We start from the raw sequence: 17676 nt of genomic DNA on the forward strand, positions 1-17676 counted from the left end.
AATAAAGACCTATATATAGCACAGGGAACTATACTCAATATTTTATAATAACCTATAATGGGAAAGAATCTGAAAAAGAATATCACTTTGCTGAGCATTTGAAACTAATACAACATTGTAAATTTACTATATTTTAAGTAAAGCTGGACTAGAGAAGGAAAAAAAAAAAGAAAAACCATATGCTCATGTCAAAAGTTGCAGAAAAAGCTTGAACAATATTAAATATACATATATGGTAAAAACCCTCATGCAAGTAGGTAGAGAGGGAACAGCTCTCAAAATAAGTAGGCTATATATGATAAGCCAGCCTACATCTGATAGCATACTCAGTGATGAAAAGGTGAAAACAGTTCTTCTAAGATAAGGAACATGACAAGATTGCCCACACTCATCACTATTATCCAACATAGTATTGAAAGTTCTGGCCACATCAATCAGGCAACAAAAGGAAATGAAAAAAATCCAAATTGGGGAGGAAGAAGTAAAACTATCACTATTTGCGGATGACATGATACTATACATAGAAAATCTTAAAGACAACAGCAAAAAAAACCCCCAAAAAACAAAAAACAATGAACTACTAGAGCTCTTCAATGAATTCCATAAAGGTACAGAATAAAAATTAATATCAGAAATCTCTTGTATATCTATGCACTAACCATCAACTACATAAGAGAAAGTAAAGAAACCATCCCATTTACAATCACATTAAAAGGAATAAAATAACTATGAATAAACCTACCTACAGAGGTAAATGACCTGAAAAGAACTGAAGATGACAAAAACAGATTGAAAGATATATCATACTAATGGGTTGAAAGAATTAATACTGTTAAAATAACCATGCTCTCCAACTTCAGGTGGTACTTCATACCTATAGTTACCAAATCAGTACAGTACTGACACCAAAACTGATACATAAACCAATGGAACAGAGCAGATTGCCCCCAAATCAACTCACATACTTATGGTCAATTCACATTCAACAAAGGTGACAAGAAGAGACAATGGAGAAAAGACAGTCTCTTCAATAAGTTCAGTTCAGTCGCTCAGTCATGTCCAACACTTTGCGACACCATGAACTGAAGCACGTCAGGCCTCCCTGTCCATCACTAACTCGCAGAGTCCACCCAAACCCATGTCCATTGAGTCGGTGATGCCATCCAACCATCTCATCCTCTGTCGTCCCCTTCTCCTCCTGCCCTCAATCTTTCCCAGAATCAGGGTCTTTTCCAATGAGTCAGTTCTTTGCATCAAGTGGCCAAAGTTTTGGAGTTTCAGCTTCAACATCAGTCCTTCCAATGAACACCCAGGACTGATCTCCTTTAGAACGGACTGGTTGGATCTCCCTGCAGTCCAAGGGACTCTCAAGAGTCTTCTCCAACACCACAGTTCAAAAGCATCAATTCTTTGGTGCTCAGCTTTCTTTATAGTCCAAATCTCACATCCATACATGACCACTGGAAAAACCATAGCCTTGACTAGATGGACCTTTGTTGACAAAGTAATGTCTCTGCTTTTTAATATGCTGTCTAGGTTGGTCATAACTTTCCTTCCAAGGAGTAAGCATCTTTTAATTTCATGGCTGCAATCACCATCTGCAGTGATTTTGGAGCCCAGAAAAATAAAGTCAGCCACTGTTTCCACTGTTCCCTCATCTATTTGCCATGAAGTGATGGGACCGGATGCCATGATCTTAGTTTTCTGAATGTTAAGCTTTAAGCCAACTTTTTCACTCTCCTTTTTCACATTCATCAAGAGGCTCTTTAGTTCTTCTTCACTTTCTGCCATAAGTGGTGCTAGGAAAACTGGACAGCTGCATGGAAAAGAATGAAACTTGAACATTTTATCACACCCTATATAGATACAAACTGAAAATGGATTAAAGACATAAATGTAAGATTGGGAACCATAAAACTTTTAGAATAAAACATTAGCAAAACAAAATTCTGACATAAATTGTAACAACACTTTACTGGATCTGTTTCCCAAAGGAAACAAAAACAAAATAAATAACTTGGATCTAATTAAAATAAATAAGTTGGACCTAATTTAGGTCCAATTAAAGTTGGACCTAAAAGCTTTTGCATAGCAAATGAAACCATTGCAGAGTGAAAAGAGAAGCTGATGAATGAAAGAAAATATTTATAAATGAAATGACTGATACAGTGTTAATATCCAAAATATATAAACAGCAAATACAAGTCAATCTCAAAACAAAACAAAACAAAAAAAAAACAAAAAAAAAAAAACAAATTAAAAAATGGGTGGAAGACCTAATTAGACATTTTTCCAGTGAAGACATACAGATGGCCAACAGTCTAATGAAAAGATCCTCAACTTTGTAAACAGTCAGAAAAATGCAAATCAAAACCACAATGAAATACCATTTTACTTCTGTCAGAATAGCTATTGTCAAAAGATGGCAAATAATAAATGTTGATGCAGATGTGGAGAAGAGGCAACCCTAGTACACTGTTGGTGGGGATGTAAATTGGTTCAGCCAATGCAGAAAACAGTATCAAGTGCTCAAAAAACCTAATAATGAACTTCAATGATCCAGCAATTCCACTCCTGGGTATATATCGAAAGAATATAAAAACACTAACTTAAACAGATACAGGCAACCCAATGTCCACAGCAGCATTACTCACAATAGCTAATATATAGGAGGAACCTAAGGTTCCATCAAGAAACGACTGATAAAGAGAATGTGGTGTATATCTACAATGAAATATGACTCAGTCATAAGAAAGAATGAAAGTTTGCCATTTGTAGCAACATGGATGGTTCTGGAGGGTAATATGCTTAGTGAAATAAGTCAGACAGAGAAAGCCAAATACTGTATGCTATCACTTAATTGTGGAATCTAAAAAATAAAATTAACTAGTGTTCTTGCCTGGAGAATCCCAGAGATGGGGAGCCTGGTGGGCTGCCATTTATGGGGTCACACAGAGTCGGACACAACTGAAGCGACATAGCAGCAGTAGCAGCAGCAGTGATTATACAAAGGATAAACAGACTCACAGTTATAGGGAACACACTATTGGTTACCATTTAGGTGACAGAAGGTGGTAGGGGCAACAGAGGGAAAGGGGATTAAGAGGTTTAAACTACTAAATATAAAATAAATAAGCTACAGGGTATATTGTTTACCTTGGGAATTAGTTCAATATTTTATAACTGTAAACTGAGTATAACATATAAAAATTTGGAGTCACTTTGTTATACATCTTAAAGTAATGTAATATTATAAATCAAATATGCCTCAATAAAAAAATTAAAAAAAATAAATGTGTCCTTGAAGTTTTACTATGAATTACTCTCAACCCAGAATCTATTCCTCTTATCAAATCTCCAACCCCTTTTTTTTATAATAGTGCTGAATAATTCAATAATAATTCCAGATAAAAATTAACAGAATATCCAAGTACCTGGCTCAGGTTTTTGAATAAGTACTTGACTGTGTGCAAAGTAAATATCCAGCAAGTGTGATGATGCAAGATTAAGGTAAATGTTAGGATAGAGACAGGCGAGCAAGAACAAACTGTATACAGAATGAAACTGTCCTCAGGCTTCAGGAAGGACACTCTTGTAGTAGAATTTTTGTCAGATATGCAGGAGGGTAATCTGATTCTCAAAGACAGAGTAAATGTGAGGGATGAGGGGGCTGATGAGGAAAAAGAATGCTTATCTAAGTATTCTAGGGTAAACCACACAGTATTGGGAAGGATATTTTCCCGAGGTGTCAGTCCTGGTGTGTAATTATTTTCAGATTTTCAGGAAGGGAGTTTGGGAAGCATGAGAATGTTGTACAGCCTGTAAAATTTATGCAACTATAATAAAGGCAATGTGTAAAAATAGTTTAGATGAGGGTAAAGGATGATACTGAGTGAGATAATGAGACTTGTAAAAAGAAATAAGAAGATACTAAGAAAAAGAAAACAAAACATAATGAAGAATAAACAGTGGCATATTCCCAGAGAGACAGAAAAAAAAGTAAAGTGTGAACAATGGGGATAACACTTGTCTGATTGCTTTACTTCAGGAAAGAGTATTTTGTGGTTTGTTCTGGGTTTCTAGAGTGGAGCAGCCATTCAGAATTCATGGGAGCAAGAGTTGCACTTAGGGAGAACAAGATGGCAGAGAAGCAGGTGGAAATGGATTACATCTCTCTCCACAGATACATCAGGGATACACCTTCAGACACAGAAGTGCATGCAGAACATCAGCTGAGAGCAGACAGGAGTACCTGACCAGTGGAAAAGAATATATCAGATCAGATCAGATCGGTCGCTCAGTTGTGTCCAACTCTTTGCGACCCCATGAATCGCAGCACGCCAGGCCTCCCTGTCCATCACCAACTCGTGGAGTTCACTCAGACTCACATCCATCGAGTCAGTGATGCCATCCAGACATCTCATCCTCTGTCGTCCCCTTGTCCTCTTGCCCCCAATCCTTCCCAGCATCAGAGTCTTTTCCAATGAGTCAACTCTTCACATAAGGTGGCCAAAGTACTGGAGTTTCAGCTTTAGCATCATTCCTTCCAAAGAAATCCCAGGGCTGATCTCCTTCAGAATGGACTGGTTGGATCTCCTTGCAGTCCAAGGGACTCTCAAGAGTCTTCTTCAACCACAGTTCAAAAGCATCAATTCTTCAGCACTCAGCTTTCTTCACAGTCCAACTCTCACATCGATACATGACCACTGGAAAAACCATAGCCTTGACTAGACAGACCTTTGTTGGCAAAGTAATGTCTCTGCTTTTTAATATGCTATCTAGGTTGGTCATAACTTTCCTTCCAAGGAGTAAGCGTCTTTTAATTTCATGGCTGCAGTCACCATCTACGGTGATTTTGGAGGCCCCCAAAATAAAGTCTGACACTGTTTCCACTGTTTCCCCATCTATTTCCCATGAAGTGATGGGACCGGATGCCATGATCTTCGTTTTCTGAATGTTGAGCTTTAAGCCAACTTTTTCACTCTCCTCTTTCACCTTCATCAAGAGGCTTTTTAGTTCCTCTTCACTTTCTACCATAAGCGTGGTGTCACCTGCATATCTGAGGTTATTGATATTTCTCCCAGCAATCTTGATTCCAGCTTGTGCTTCCTTCAGCCCAGCGTTTCTCATGATGTACTCTGCATAGAAGTTTAATAAGCAGGGTGACAATATACAGCCTTGACGAACTCCTTTTCCTATTTGGAACCAGTCTGCTGTTCCATGTCCAGTTCTGTTGCTTCCTGACCTGCATACAAATTTCTCAAGAGGCAGGTCAGGTGGTCTGGTATTCCCATCTCTTTCAGAATTTTCCACAGTTTATTGTGATCCACACAGTCAAAGGCTTTGGCATAGTCAATAAAGCAGAAATAGATGTTTTTCTGGAACTCTCTTGCTTTTTCCATGATCCAGCGGATGTTGGCAATTTGATCTCTGGTTCCTCTGCCTTTTCTAAAACCAGCTTGAACATCTGGAAGTTCATGGTTCACATATTGCTGAAGCCTGGCTTGGAGAATTTTGAGCATTACTTTCCTAGCATGTGAGATGAGTGCAATTGTGCGGTAGTTTGAGCATTCTTTGGCATTGCCTTTCTTTGGGATTGGAATGAAAACGGACCTTTTCCAGTCCTGTGGCCACTGCTGAGTTTTCCAAATTTGCTGGCATATTGAGTGCAGCACTTTCACAGCATCCTCTTTCAGGATTTGGAATAGCTCAACTGGAATTTCATCACCTCCACTAGCTTTGTTCGTAGTGATGCTTTCTAAGGCCCCCTTGACTTCACATTCCAGGATCTCTGGCTCAAGGTGAGTGATCACACCATCGTGATTATCTGGGTCATGAAGCTCTTTTTTGTACAGTTCTTCTGTGTATTCTTGCCACCTCTTCTTAATATCTTCTGCTTGTGTTAGGTCCATAGCATTTCTGTCCTTTATTGAGCCCATCTTTGCATGAAATGTTCCCTTGGTATCTCCCATTTTCTTGAAGAGATCTCTAGTCTTTCCCATTCTGTTGTTTTCCTCTATTTCTTTGCATTGATGGCTGAAGAAGGCTTTCTTATCTCTCCTTTGCTATTCTTTGGAACTCTGCATTCAGATGCTTATAGCTTTCCTTTTCTCCTTTGCTTTTCGCTTCTCTTCTTTTCACAGCTATATGCAAGGCCTCCTCAGCCAGCCATTTTGCTTTTTTGCATTTCTTTTTCATGGGGATGGTCTTGATCCCTGTTTCGTGTACAATGTCACAAACCTCTGTCCATAGTTCATCAGGCACTCTATCAGATCTAGTCCCTTAAATCTATTTCTCACTTCCACTATATAATCATAAGGGATTTGATTTGGGTCATACCTGAATGGTCTAGTGGTTTTCCCTATTTTCTTCAATTTAAGTCTGAATTTGGCAATAAGGAGTTCATGATCTGAGCCACAGTCAGCTCTCGGATTTGTTTTTGCTGACTGTATAGAGCTTCTCCATCTTTGGCTGCAAAGAATATAATCAATCTGATTTCGGTGTTGACCATCTGGTGATGTCCATCCCTTAGAAGAAATGAAGTAGCCATCATGGTCAACAAGAGTCCAAAACGCAGTACTTGGATGCAATCTCAAAAATGACAGAATGATCTGTTTGTTTTCACAGCAAACCATTCAATATCATGGTAATCCAAGCCTATGCCCCAACCAGTAACGCTGAAGAAGCTGAAGTTGAATGGTTCTATGAACACCTACAAAACTTTTCAGAACTAACACCCAAAAAAGATGTGCTTTTCATCATAGGGGACTGGAATGCAAAAGTAGGACGTCAAGAAACACCTGGAGTAAGAGGTAAATTTGGCCTTGGAGTATGGAATGAAGCAGGGCAAACGCTAATTCATTCGTATAGTTAGGCTCGTTTCTCAAGAGCATACTCAGTGCTTCGTATTCTTCTAGGTTTTGTTGTTCCTTTAGAGTCCATTTATTTGAAGGAAGACAACACCAGAGAAGCCAAGGACAAAGAAACAGTGAGACAAGAAAATATCAGGGAGTGATAAACCTTATGTGAAAATAGAATCTAACTTGATTTCCATGAAGAGGTGCTATTTGAGACTGAACAGCGACAATGGAAGCTATTGATAACTAGAAGAAACACGCTAGGTCTGCACACTGTGCTTGTGCACACAGTCAGATTTATATTGCTGAACACTTACTGTGTAGCCCTGTTTGTTTCTCAGCTCCCTTGATGGAAGAACAGGATGAGAACTGATCTTTGATCCCAACACCGAATCTTCCAGGGCCTCACATCACCCTGAGACTTCTAATTACATCTTTTCTCTTTTATATAAACTTAGTACCATATTCTCTTGTTTATCTGTGTCTAGTTAATTCTTGTCTTTACGAAATCCACTCACGTATCCTTGCCCATCCCAGTCCAGGACTACTGCAGAATCTTCCAATCTTTGTGAGGTATCTGACAAGGGGCAGGGGACCTGATTTTGGACCAAGTCCTTGACGTTCCTCTCAAGACCTCCCTTTAGGCTGAGGCTTATTTTTTGGTTTTCTTTCAGGGCCTAGGTCCTTTACTAAATGATTCAAATGAGAGTGTGCACTGCTGGTGGGGCCAGGTTTCTGATCATTGGGTAAGTTCAGAGGGTACAAAGAGATGTGAAGTTTGTATGGAGGAATACTGAAGGGTCACAAATTTAAGATGTCATGTTATGTGTTTTGCAAACTGCTTAATATAGGAAGTATAATAAAAATGATAGGTTACTTAATTTGAAACTTTAAAAATATATTGTGAATAAAATTAAAATTGTGTTAGACTGTAAAGCCTTGTAATTGTTGTAAGAGTTTAAAAATATTAAAATCCCTTTTGTATGCTAAGTCTTTAAAATGATAAGATCAGAAGACAGAATAAACTATTTGAATAGAAAATCATGAATGAGGAAGTTCAAATGTCAATTAATGCATGTAGTATGTTCAAATTTACTATAATCCAGGAAATGCAAATGAGCATACCAAATACTGCTTTGACAGATCAGGTCAGCAAAATAATATTGTGATACATTTACTTCTGGCAAGATGGTTGGAAAGAAGCACTCTCGTATTTTCTTTCCTTTAATAATACTTTTTGAGTTCTTTGGAAAAACAATTTGATACTACCTCTTAAAAATATTCATGAGTTTATTAATAAGTCTAGCAATCTAGAGCATTGATATAAAATATTTGTTAAGAGTACATTAAAAGGCATATCAATGGCTTTATGATTGGTAGCAGAAACAACTAGCAGTGACCTCAATTTCTATCAACATGTAAGGTTAGAGTCAAGTATGATATAACAACACCATTTAAAGGAATGATATAGATCTATAGTGGCTGACCTAGATTTGTTAGATGTCATGTTGAATGCACAAAGAAGAAAGAATGATCCAGAATATAATGCTGTTTTGCATACCATATTGTAAGAAACATATCAACATATATATAGATTTGTATATGTACAGATTTACATATGATAAGAGGAACATGGAGAAATTCATTTAAATTTGTTTTAAATTAAATTTTCATTTAATTAATTTAAATGAATTATACATTAATTATACATTTATATAAATATATTAATTATTCACATATTAATTATATAACATATAAAATATTATAACATTGAATATATATTAACAATTATCTATATAAATATAAATTATAATTATAGAATCAATTAATTATCCGTTAATTGATTGACTTAAATTTCATTTAATTTAAATTAATTTAAATTTCATTTTAAAAATTTGTTTTTGGTGGTGGTTTGGTTTAGTCGCTAAGTTGTGTCCAACTCTAGCCACCCCATGGACTGTAGTCTGCTAGGCTCCTCTGTCCATGGGATTCTCCAGGCATGAATACTGGAGTGGGTTGCCATTTCTTTCTCCAGGTTTTTGGTAGTGGTAAACAATAGTTTGGAATGCTAAGCATGGAGAAGCATGTATTCATATGTGCATAAAAGTGTTTAGGAAATGTATATTAACAAAGTAATAATTACAGTTTCTCATTGTGTCTGGTAAATTTTACTTTCTTATATACACTTCTATTTTAACTTTCATAATGATAATTATAAAAAAACTAAGTGACAGGAAAGCGCAGTAGTAAAACATTTTGGAGAACATTCTGGATTTAATTTCAGTTGTTAATTTGACTTAATTTTAATTTGAGAATATGAATTTAGCATTTTTGGGCTTTTGTTGTTGCTTAGTCTCTAAGTTGTGTGTGACTCTTTGTGACCCTGTGGATTGTAGCCCGCTGCCAGGCTCCTCTGTCCATCGGATTCTCCAGGTCAGAATGCTGGAGTGAGTTGCCATTTCCTTCTCCAGATCTTTCTGACTCAGTGATTGAACCTGGGTCTCCTGCATTTCAGGCAGATTCCTTACCATCTGAGCCACAGGGAAGCCCATTTTTGTGCTACATATTGTAAACATAACCTCACTTTCCATCTCCTATAATTCTTTCCTTCCTTCTTACCTGTGTTATTATTTATTAGGCTTTATCTCCTAGAAAGTGAAGAGGAGCTAAAAAGCCTCTTGATGAAAGTGAAGGAGGAGAGTGAAAAAGTTGGCTTAAAGCTCAACACTCAGAAGACTAAGATCATGGCATCTGGTCCCATCACTTCATGGGACATAGATGGGGAAACAGTGGAAACAGTGTCAGACTTTATTTTTATTTTTTTGGGCTCCAAAATCACTGCAGATGGTGATTCCAGCCATGAAATTAAAAGATGCTTACTCCTTGGAAGGAAAGTTATGACCAACCTAGATAACATATTCAAAAGCAGAGACACTACTTTGCCAACAAAGGTCCATCTAGTCAAGGCTATGGTTTTTTCCTGTGGTCATGTATGGATGTGAGAGTCAGACTGTGAAGAAAGCTGAGTGCTGAAGAATTGATGCTTTTGAACTGTGGTGTTGGAGAAGACTCGAGAGTCCCTTGGACTGCAAGGAGATCTAACCAGTCCATTCTAAAGGAGATCCGTCCTGGGATTTCTTTGGAAGGAATGATGCTAAAGCTGAAACTCCAGTACTTTGGCCACCTCATGCAAAGAGTTTACTCATTGGAAAAGACTCTGATGCTGGGAGGGATTGGGAGCAAGAGGAGAAGGGGACGACAGAGGATGAGATGGCTGGATGGCATCACTGACTCGATGGATGTGAATCTGAGTGAACTCTGGGAGTTGGTGATGGACAGGGAGCTCTGGCGTGCTGCGATTCATGGGGTCGCGAAGAGTCAAACATGACTGAGTGACTGAAGTGAACTGATCACCTTATATATACAAATTATTCTTTTCCATTTTTCTCTCCTTCCTCCCTTCCTTCCTATTTACTTATTAACATATGGGTATGGGTTTCAACAACAGGGTGTATGGTGTGTAATTTTTGTGTGCTTTGTTCACTACTGCTTCCTTAATGTCTAGCGCTCAATGAATATTTGTAGAATGAATGTATGGAGTCGAGGCATGCATTAATTAACAGACATCTGTTTCATTTTCTATTGTTTTTCTCTTTATTCCAATGTGCAAGAAAGAGGCCATAGCTGGAAGAATGAACAGCCTGACTCGCAGATGGTGGTTCTCCCATCAGGCTGCTCTACCCTGATTAATCTCCTTTGATGAGAGACAAGCCTGAGTAAACTTCCAAAGTCTCTGAAGGGAGCACTGCAGATATGACTAAATCAGCAAGACTGGATGCGGGGTTTTTTCATCTTGTCAGAAAAGACTATAATCATGATACCACTCTATCTGCAAGGTATGAGTGTGTCAGATGAAATGATTGATATTATGATCTTTCCAAGAGCCTCAGGATGTGTTGTGTTCTCTTCAGTGGTTTCTCTGAGGTAACTCTTGGCATTAACTAACCTGGATTCTGGTCTGGCATCTTCTGATTGGTGTTCTGTTTCTTCCTATATAATGTTGATGTGGAATCCTGGAGTCAAGATTCCTCCAGGCTCCGAAAATTTCCTGTGATACCTGCTTTGCAATTGACCATCATGAAGCTCTTAGCCTTCCTGACACTGGTGGCAGTTTCCACCATCCTGGTTTCTGGCCGTAAGTAAAGATTCTTACCTGAAAATAAGGTTTGGAGGAGTAGTTACATCAAGATAAGAACTCTGTGGATGTGGGTTTGGGGGAGCCTAGAATGCTGGCCTCTCCTGTCCTCTACTCCAGTCCCCTGTTCCATCACCATTTTCATTGACCATTCACGATAGATTTGACTCTACCCTTAGGCTCTTCCTAATTCAATCAGATCATAGCTCATTTCTGATCTTGGAACCCAGTTTCATGGTCAGAGTCAGTAAAATCTGTTTAAGAACACAAATCAGAGGTTTATTTCAGGAAATCAAACGTGACCACATATTATGGGATTTTATATTATCTGTGCATCTTTTCCCCCTCAACGTGTGCACCAAAGACTAAAGTTATTTGACTCTGAAAGCCTGCACCATTGTCCATATTCTTCTTTCCACACCAAAACCTGGTGTTCAACTCATGTCCTGTTTTTATTTTTCTCTTTCAGAGGATACAACAGCTGCTCCACAGGACCCACCAGGTAAGTCTGCCCTTGCACTTCATCTCCTTTCAGCAACGACCATTTTCCATCCCAGCCTCATGTCAAAGTTTCCACAGGAGATAGGATATAAGGATTCCTAAGCCCAAGCCTGGCAAAGCCTTCTGCCTGATTCAAATGTTTATGGTGAACATAGAAAGTCTGCTTATTTCTTACACATTATTAGAGAACATGAACACTCTGGCATGGATATATATAAATTATGGGTGAATCATTGAATTTCCTTCAGCAGAGAGGAGGCCGTGGTCTGATGTTGTGGCCTGAGAATTTGGGGGAGGTGCATGTAAAGTCCTTCTGATTACCCTAAACCAAAGAGTTGAATATATGGCCAGTGTGTAAATGAGAGGCCATTTAGTCCCTGTGATAGGGATAAAATAAGATAGTTCTACACCTGGAAATCCCACTTGGGGAAGACAGAGAGGGACTTCAGAAGATCACCATGAGCTAGACACCAACCAGAAGATGATCAGAACATATGGCAACTAAGCAACAATCAGAACATTTTGAAAGTAAACAGACTTACTGTTTACTCAGTGGCCACTGCCACTGAAAAATGGGATGAGGCCTGAATTTGGCCTTGGGAGGTTTATAATAACAGATCCTAAAAAACTGCATTCCTGCACATAGCCAAGACAGGAGTACAGGTGAAAGAGAAAAGAAACTAGGTGAAAGAGGACATTATACCACAACCTGAGATGAATTACAGTATTTCAGGATATGTCACCACTTCTCTGTTAATATACATATGACGATAGCACCATGACAGTTCTGGTTAGACCATATAATGTCAAGGAGGAACTAATGATGTAAGCCTTGACATCTGACCCCAAAAGAGAAAATCTGTGGTCTTCTACCCTTCCCATTTTTTCTATGATTACAAAAATGCAGCCCTTAGGAATTCCCTGGTGGTCCATGGGTTAGGATGTGACACATTCACTGCTTGAGCCTGTTTTCGATCTCTGGTCCAAGAAGCTTCGGGATACAGCCAGAAAAAAAAAAAAGTAGGTAGCCCTCTTTGTTCTCAGGGCTGCAGTCCCTTGCCTGCCTGTATCTCTCACAAGTATCCTACTCTAATTAACTCCCTCTTTGCCTGTTACTTTGCCTCTGGCTGAATTCTTTCTGTGCCTGAATTGTTTTGCATCAAGACAAAAGAACCTGCAGACCAGGCACCAGGTGTGCGGTTTGAATTAAAAGATTGTGAGGAGTGTGGTTTCACCATAATGAGGAGAATGTAGTTCCTGAGTTCAGTTCAGTCGCTCAGTCGTGTCCGACTCTTTGCGACCCCATGAATTGCAGCACGCCAGGCCTCCCTGTCCATCACCAACTCCCGGAGTTCACTCAAACTCACATCCATCGAGTTGGTGATGCCATCCAGCCATCTCATCCTCTGTCGTCCCCTTCTCCTCCTGCCCCCAATCCCTCCCAGCATCAAAGTGATTTCCAATGAGTAAACTCTTCGCATGAGGTGGCCAAAGTACTGGAGTTTCAGCTTTAGCATCATTCCTTCCAAAGAAATCCCAGAGATGATCTCCTTTAGAATGGACTGGTTGGATCTCCTTGCAGTCCAAGGGACTCTCAAGAGTCTTCTCCAACACCACAGTTCAAAAGCATCAATTCTTCGGTGCTCAGCTTTCTTCACAGTCCAACTCTCACATCCATACATGACCACTGGAAAAACCATAGCCTTGACTAGATGGACCTTTGTTGGCAAAGTAATGTCTCTGCTTTTGAATATGCTATCTAGGTTGGTCATAACTTTCCTTCCAAGGAGTAAGCATCTTTTAATTTCATGGCTGCAGTCACCATCTGCAGTGATTTTGGAGCCCCCAAAAATAAAGTCTGACACTGTTTCTACTGTTTCCCCATCTATGTCCCATGAAGTGATGGGACCAGATGCCATGATCTTAGTCTTCTGAGTGTTGAGCTTTAAGCCAACTTTTTCACTCTCCTCCTTCACTTTCATCAAGAGGCTTTTTAGTTCCTCTTCACTTTCTGCCTAAGAGTGATGCAGAAATGAGGGCATAAGGACCACATGGGAGAGTGGGGTAACAGGATGTGGAATGTAGGGGTCAAGTGCAAGTAGGGCCCTAAGCTCTGCTCTTTGTAATGGCATCGATGCCTGATTCCCAGGCTGAGGTTTGTTTTCATTCTTTAACCTGAATCCCAAGGTTGTGGACCAAAGCTCCTGGTCATTCTTGGACTGTCCCCACAGCACCCTGCCCATTCTATGCTGTGTGTCGTGCTCACACAGGCATTCTGAAGATTCCTCTTTTCAGCCTCAACAGCTTGGGGACTTGGGTTCTCTGATCACAGGGCACTGACTCTAGTCTGACCTAGCATACCGTGCCACATGTGCCATGTGGAGTCCAGTTAGAAAATATTCCCTTTTCTGTATGACGCCTGAGTCAGCACAGCTAGAGTACGGGTATGGAGATGGTGATGAGATGGTTTTCGCTCACAGTTTTGGGGTCTGACTCTTGCTATTTGTTAGCAGCTCTGTGGGGAGAGATAAATCTCATAAATCTTGGCAAGGTCCTTTTGAACATGGGGTGGGTGAAAGAGCATTTGCTTATTTTTATTATTTCTAGAATAGTACCAATATTTCCCATTATGTAGAAGGGACTCTCACAATTATTGCTGTAGTACAAGTTCCCACAAAAGGTATGACAAATATATATATATATCTCCTTAGGCCAGAACTTGCAAAAAGAGATTTTGCTACATTAAAAGAAAGGAGATACTCCCTCTAATCTGAGATGAATCAACTGATTCTTCTCTTCTCCTCATACTGCAATGCTCTTCATACTTAGAACCTACTCAGTTCTAAGTCATTCTGGGGAAGTCCCCAGAATGTCAGTCCACAGGAAGTTCCTTTTTGTCTCTCATCAGTGGCTCCTGTGAATAAGGACATATGTGGATTTGGTCTTTCATGTTCATGCTAGCAGAAAGTATTTGCCTGTGTCTTCCCTCAGCCTCACTGCCCTAGCAAGGAAATGTTAAACTCTTTCTCTCCCACAAAGGACGGGGCTAGGAAGAATGAGTAAGAGGAGAGATGGCAGCTAGGGTAAAGGTATGAAAGAATTGATGACATTTGCTGAGATGAATTCAGAATGAGAAATGCACATTCAAGTATGTTGCCTGAAGAATAACATGTCTTGATTTGAATGTTTCCTCTTAATTTCAGCTTCTGAAGCTGCTGCCACGAGCTCTGCTGACCCCAGCGAAAGTACAGATGCTCCCAGTGAAAGCACAGATGCTCCCAGTGAAAGCACAGATGCTCCCAGCGAAAGTACAGATGCTCCCAATGAAAGCACAGATGCTCCCAGTGAAAGTACAGATGCTCCCAGCGAAAGTACAGATGCTCCTAGTCAAAGTACAGATGCCCCCACCACAGGCTCTGCTGCTTCCACTTCCACTGCTGCCAGCTCGAAGAGTACTGCATCTACCACCACTCGACATTGTAAGATCACCCCATATGTACTTTATTCATGGATCTCCTGGATTTCCTGTGTCCACTATTCTCAGCATAGACTATATTTGGGGGGCAGAAAAAGTCACGAGAAAAGTTCTGTTCTCTTTTCAGTATTTTCTAAATCCTTGTGGTTTTACAAATCAAGCCAAGAGACAACATCAGAGGAATCAAAAATTTTGAGTCTCTTGTTTACCAATTTTATCTGCATGGCTCTTGAAATTTTTGAAATTAATAGGTAAAATTCATCATTAGTAAAATTGACAACAGAGAGACCAAAGTATGTCCCTCCATGTGGCCAAGTACCTGGCTAAGTCTGTTTTGTTAGAAAATTCCTATTTCCTTTAAAGATCTTTCTAAAAATAGAAAATATCTTTACAAAGATGCTTCCTTGAGGCAGAATGCTTTGAGTGTTATTCTGGGTATTTCTGGGAATTTGGAATTCCACTGTGGTTCATGGTACAGTCTTCCTATTCCTGGTTCATTTCCCCCTGACCTTAAACAGCCTGGTAAAATCAGTGACTACTATGATTGATTCTGAATATATGACAGGCAATGTGGTATCAAATTCACATATATAATGTAGGGTTGGCCTAAAAGTTCGTTCAGGTTTTTCCATAAGATATGGTCAACCAAATAGTTTAAATCTCATAGTAACTCTATGAAATAAATATTTTAAAGATGATGAAATAAAAAACTGCAACAGAAACTTCCCCCTGAATATTGTGCCATAAGAGATGAGATGGATTGGTACATAAGCAATGAAAGTCTTGAGGAATCTTAGAAATATTTATACTCTTTCAGTGCATGGCTCTTGGCTCAAAGTTCTGTACTGGGTAGTCAAAGGGTGAGAAAATGAATATTTGTCTTTTAACAAGAGAAGCCTGGACTGCTGTGTGCTGTAGCACATGGAAAACGACTCATATTGGTCATCTCTGTTTTTTTTCTAAACTTCCCACTGATCTAGGCTTCCATCCCAGGCTCCATGTCCAACTGCCTCTGGACAGGAGTTAGGTGTTTATCTTCCAGGAATGTAAATCTCTTTTTGACCATGGATTCAGTGCCATTTGACATTTGTTAGTCTTCTTGCAGATTCCAAGGTATAAAGCCACATTTTCAACCTTTTTTGAAAACCTCTTATCTTTTTTCTGTTTCAGGTTTCTTTCCATGGTTTAACATATTTTGCTGAGTTATCAGTGAGATGGAATCAGCTTTGGCCTTCTGCATTTGATCCTGCTGGGCTGGGCCAATATGTCCCTTGATTTGTTCTAATGCAACAACTTTCCATCCCTACTATGTCTATCCTATCTCTAATCAGTGTATCTTCTTTAAAATAAAAAAATCATGAGCAACATGAAAAAATGATTTTCTGTAGGTGCTGGTGTGGTGATTGTCCGAAAGTTTAGTCTATCCAAGTGACAGAGTTTGAATCCTACCTAGTTCTTTCTTGGGTTAATGTTAATAAATAGACTTTCTACATGTTTATTCCATTTTTTAAAAACAGGAGACGATCCTTTGGTATATCACTAAAGACTAGAGTTTTCTGTATGTGAGTGCACTAATCAACATTTCCGGGGTACAAATGTTCACTCTGATTCCATCAAACTCGGCTATTAACTGACCCCTAATTATTCTCATATCCTCAGTGGCTTGGCAGGTGAGAAAGAGGGAAGCACTCCTGAGGTCTGGGAACTAGCCTGACACACTTGCGCTTTGGAATTGTTCGAGTCAATGGCACCCCACTCCGGTACTCTTGCCTGGAGAATCCCATGGGCGGAGGAGCCTGGTAGGCTGCAGTCCATGGGGTCGCGAAGAGTCGGACACGACTGAGCAACTTCACTTTCACTTTCATGCATTGGAGAAGGAAATGGCAACCCACTCCAGTGTTCCTGCCTGGAGAATCCCAGGGATGGGGGAGCCTGGTGGGCTGCCATCTGTGGGGTTGCACAGAGTTGGACACGACTGAAGTGACTTAGCAGCAGCAGCAGACCTGATCTCAGAGCTTAGAAATGGTGCTCTCTTATTGCACACAAACAATATCACAAAACACCAACATCAGAGAAAGGCACATGGTGACTTCCATAATTTTGACCAACTCATAATTTTGTTTCAGTACAAACAAAAACAAGATCAGTGTACAAACCATAAAATACTATCAGTAAATATCACCCTCTCCCAGGTAATGAGTTCATTACATAGTACAACTTTAGCCCCACTCTAGCCTCTTCTATCAGGTTTGTTAAGACACTCAGTTATATCACCATTCGTGCTCCCTTAGAGTCACTAATCAGAGCAGAGGCCTGCTTCCTTAAACCCTCCCCCAAGTCACCTCACATATACTCAAATCCTGTAACAAGTCCATTCTTACACCCTTGGATTAAGGCACCTGTCTGTAATTCCCCATGGTTTATGTTCTCCCCACTGCCATGAGTACTAAACCCAAACCAACTCAACTATAGCTGTGTTCCTGGTGGTTTGGGGCTGGAAGACTTTGATACCTGAATGTATAATTGGGATGGACGTGGTATAAGAACAAGGTGTGGTATCTTTGTCTTTCTCCCTTTGGATATTTGCTGGGTTAAAATTTGCCCAATTCTGGGAGGTTTGGTTAATTGGAGCCTTTACAATTGCCTGA

At 39.7% G+C, this 17676-nt stretch overlaps 1 protein-coding gene across 2 annotated transcripts; it reads left to right on the forward strand.

The window, feature by feature from the left end:
- Nucleotides 1–10900: 10900 nt before the first annotated feature.
- Nucleotides 10901–16406, forward strand: LOC123333106 (integumentary mucin B.1-like). Of its 2 annotated transcripts, XM_045165201.1 has the most exons (5): nt 10901–11052; nt 11522–11554; nt 14757–14846; nt 14910–15032; nt 16199–16406. In XM_045165201.1, exons 1-5 carry the CDS (start codon nt 10995–10997, stop codon nt 16228–16230), a joined length of 336 nt encoding a protein of 111 aa, XP_045021136.1. In that variant the 5' UTR covers nt 10901–10994; the 3' UTR covers nt 16231–16406. The 2 variants fall into 2 exon arrangements, with proteins under 2 accessions (XP_045021136.1, XP_044796593.1); XM_044940658.2 differs by having other exon boundaries at nt 14757–15032; nt 16199–16404.
- The last annotated feature ends 1270 nt before the right edge of the window (nt 16407–17676 follow it).

This window comes from Bubalus bubalis, chromosome 4, assembly GCF_019923935.1.
Source record: "Bubalus bubalis isolate 160015118507 breed Murrah chromosome 4, NDDB_SH_1, whole genome shotgun sequence".
In the NCBI taxonomy this organism is placed as follows: domain Eukaryota; kingdom Metazoa; phylum Chordata; class Mammalia; order Artiodactyla; family Bovidae; genus Bubalus; species Bubalus bubalis.

What these genes read in the sequence shown, in the direction of transcription:
- LOC123333106 (XM_044940658.2), top strand. Translation starts at nt 10,995, where the DNA reads ATGAAGCTCTTAGCCTTCCTGACACTGGTGGCAGTTTCCACCATCCTG. An exon ending in CACCATCCTGGTTTCTGGCC is followed by an intron (nt 11,053 to 11,521) that starts GTAAGTAAAGAT and finishes TTTCTCTTTCAG; the next exon opens with AGGATACAACAGCTGCTCCA. An exon ending in TGCTCCACAGGACCCACCAG is followed by an intron (nt 11,555 to 14,756) that starts GTAAGTCTGCCC and finishes TCTTAATTTCAG; the next exon opens with CTTCTGAAGCTGCTGCCACG.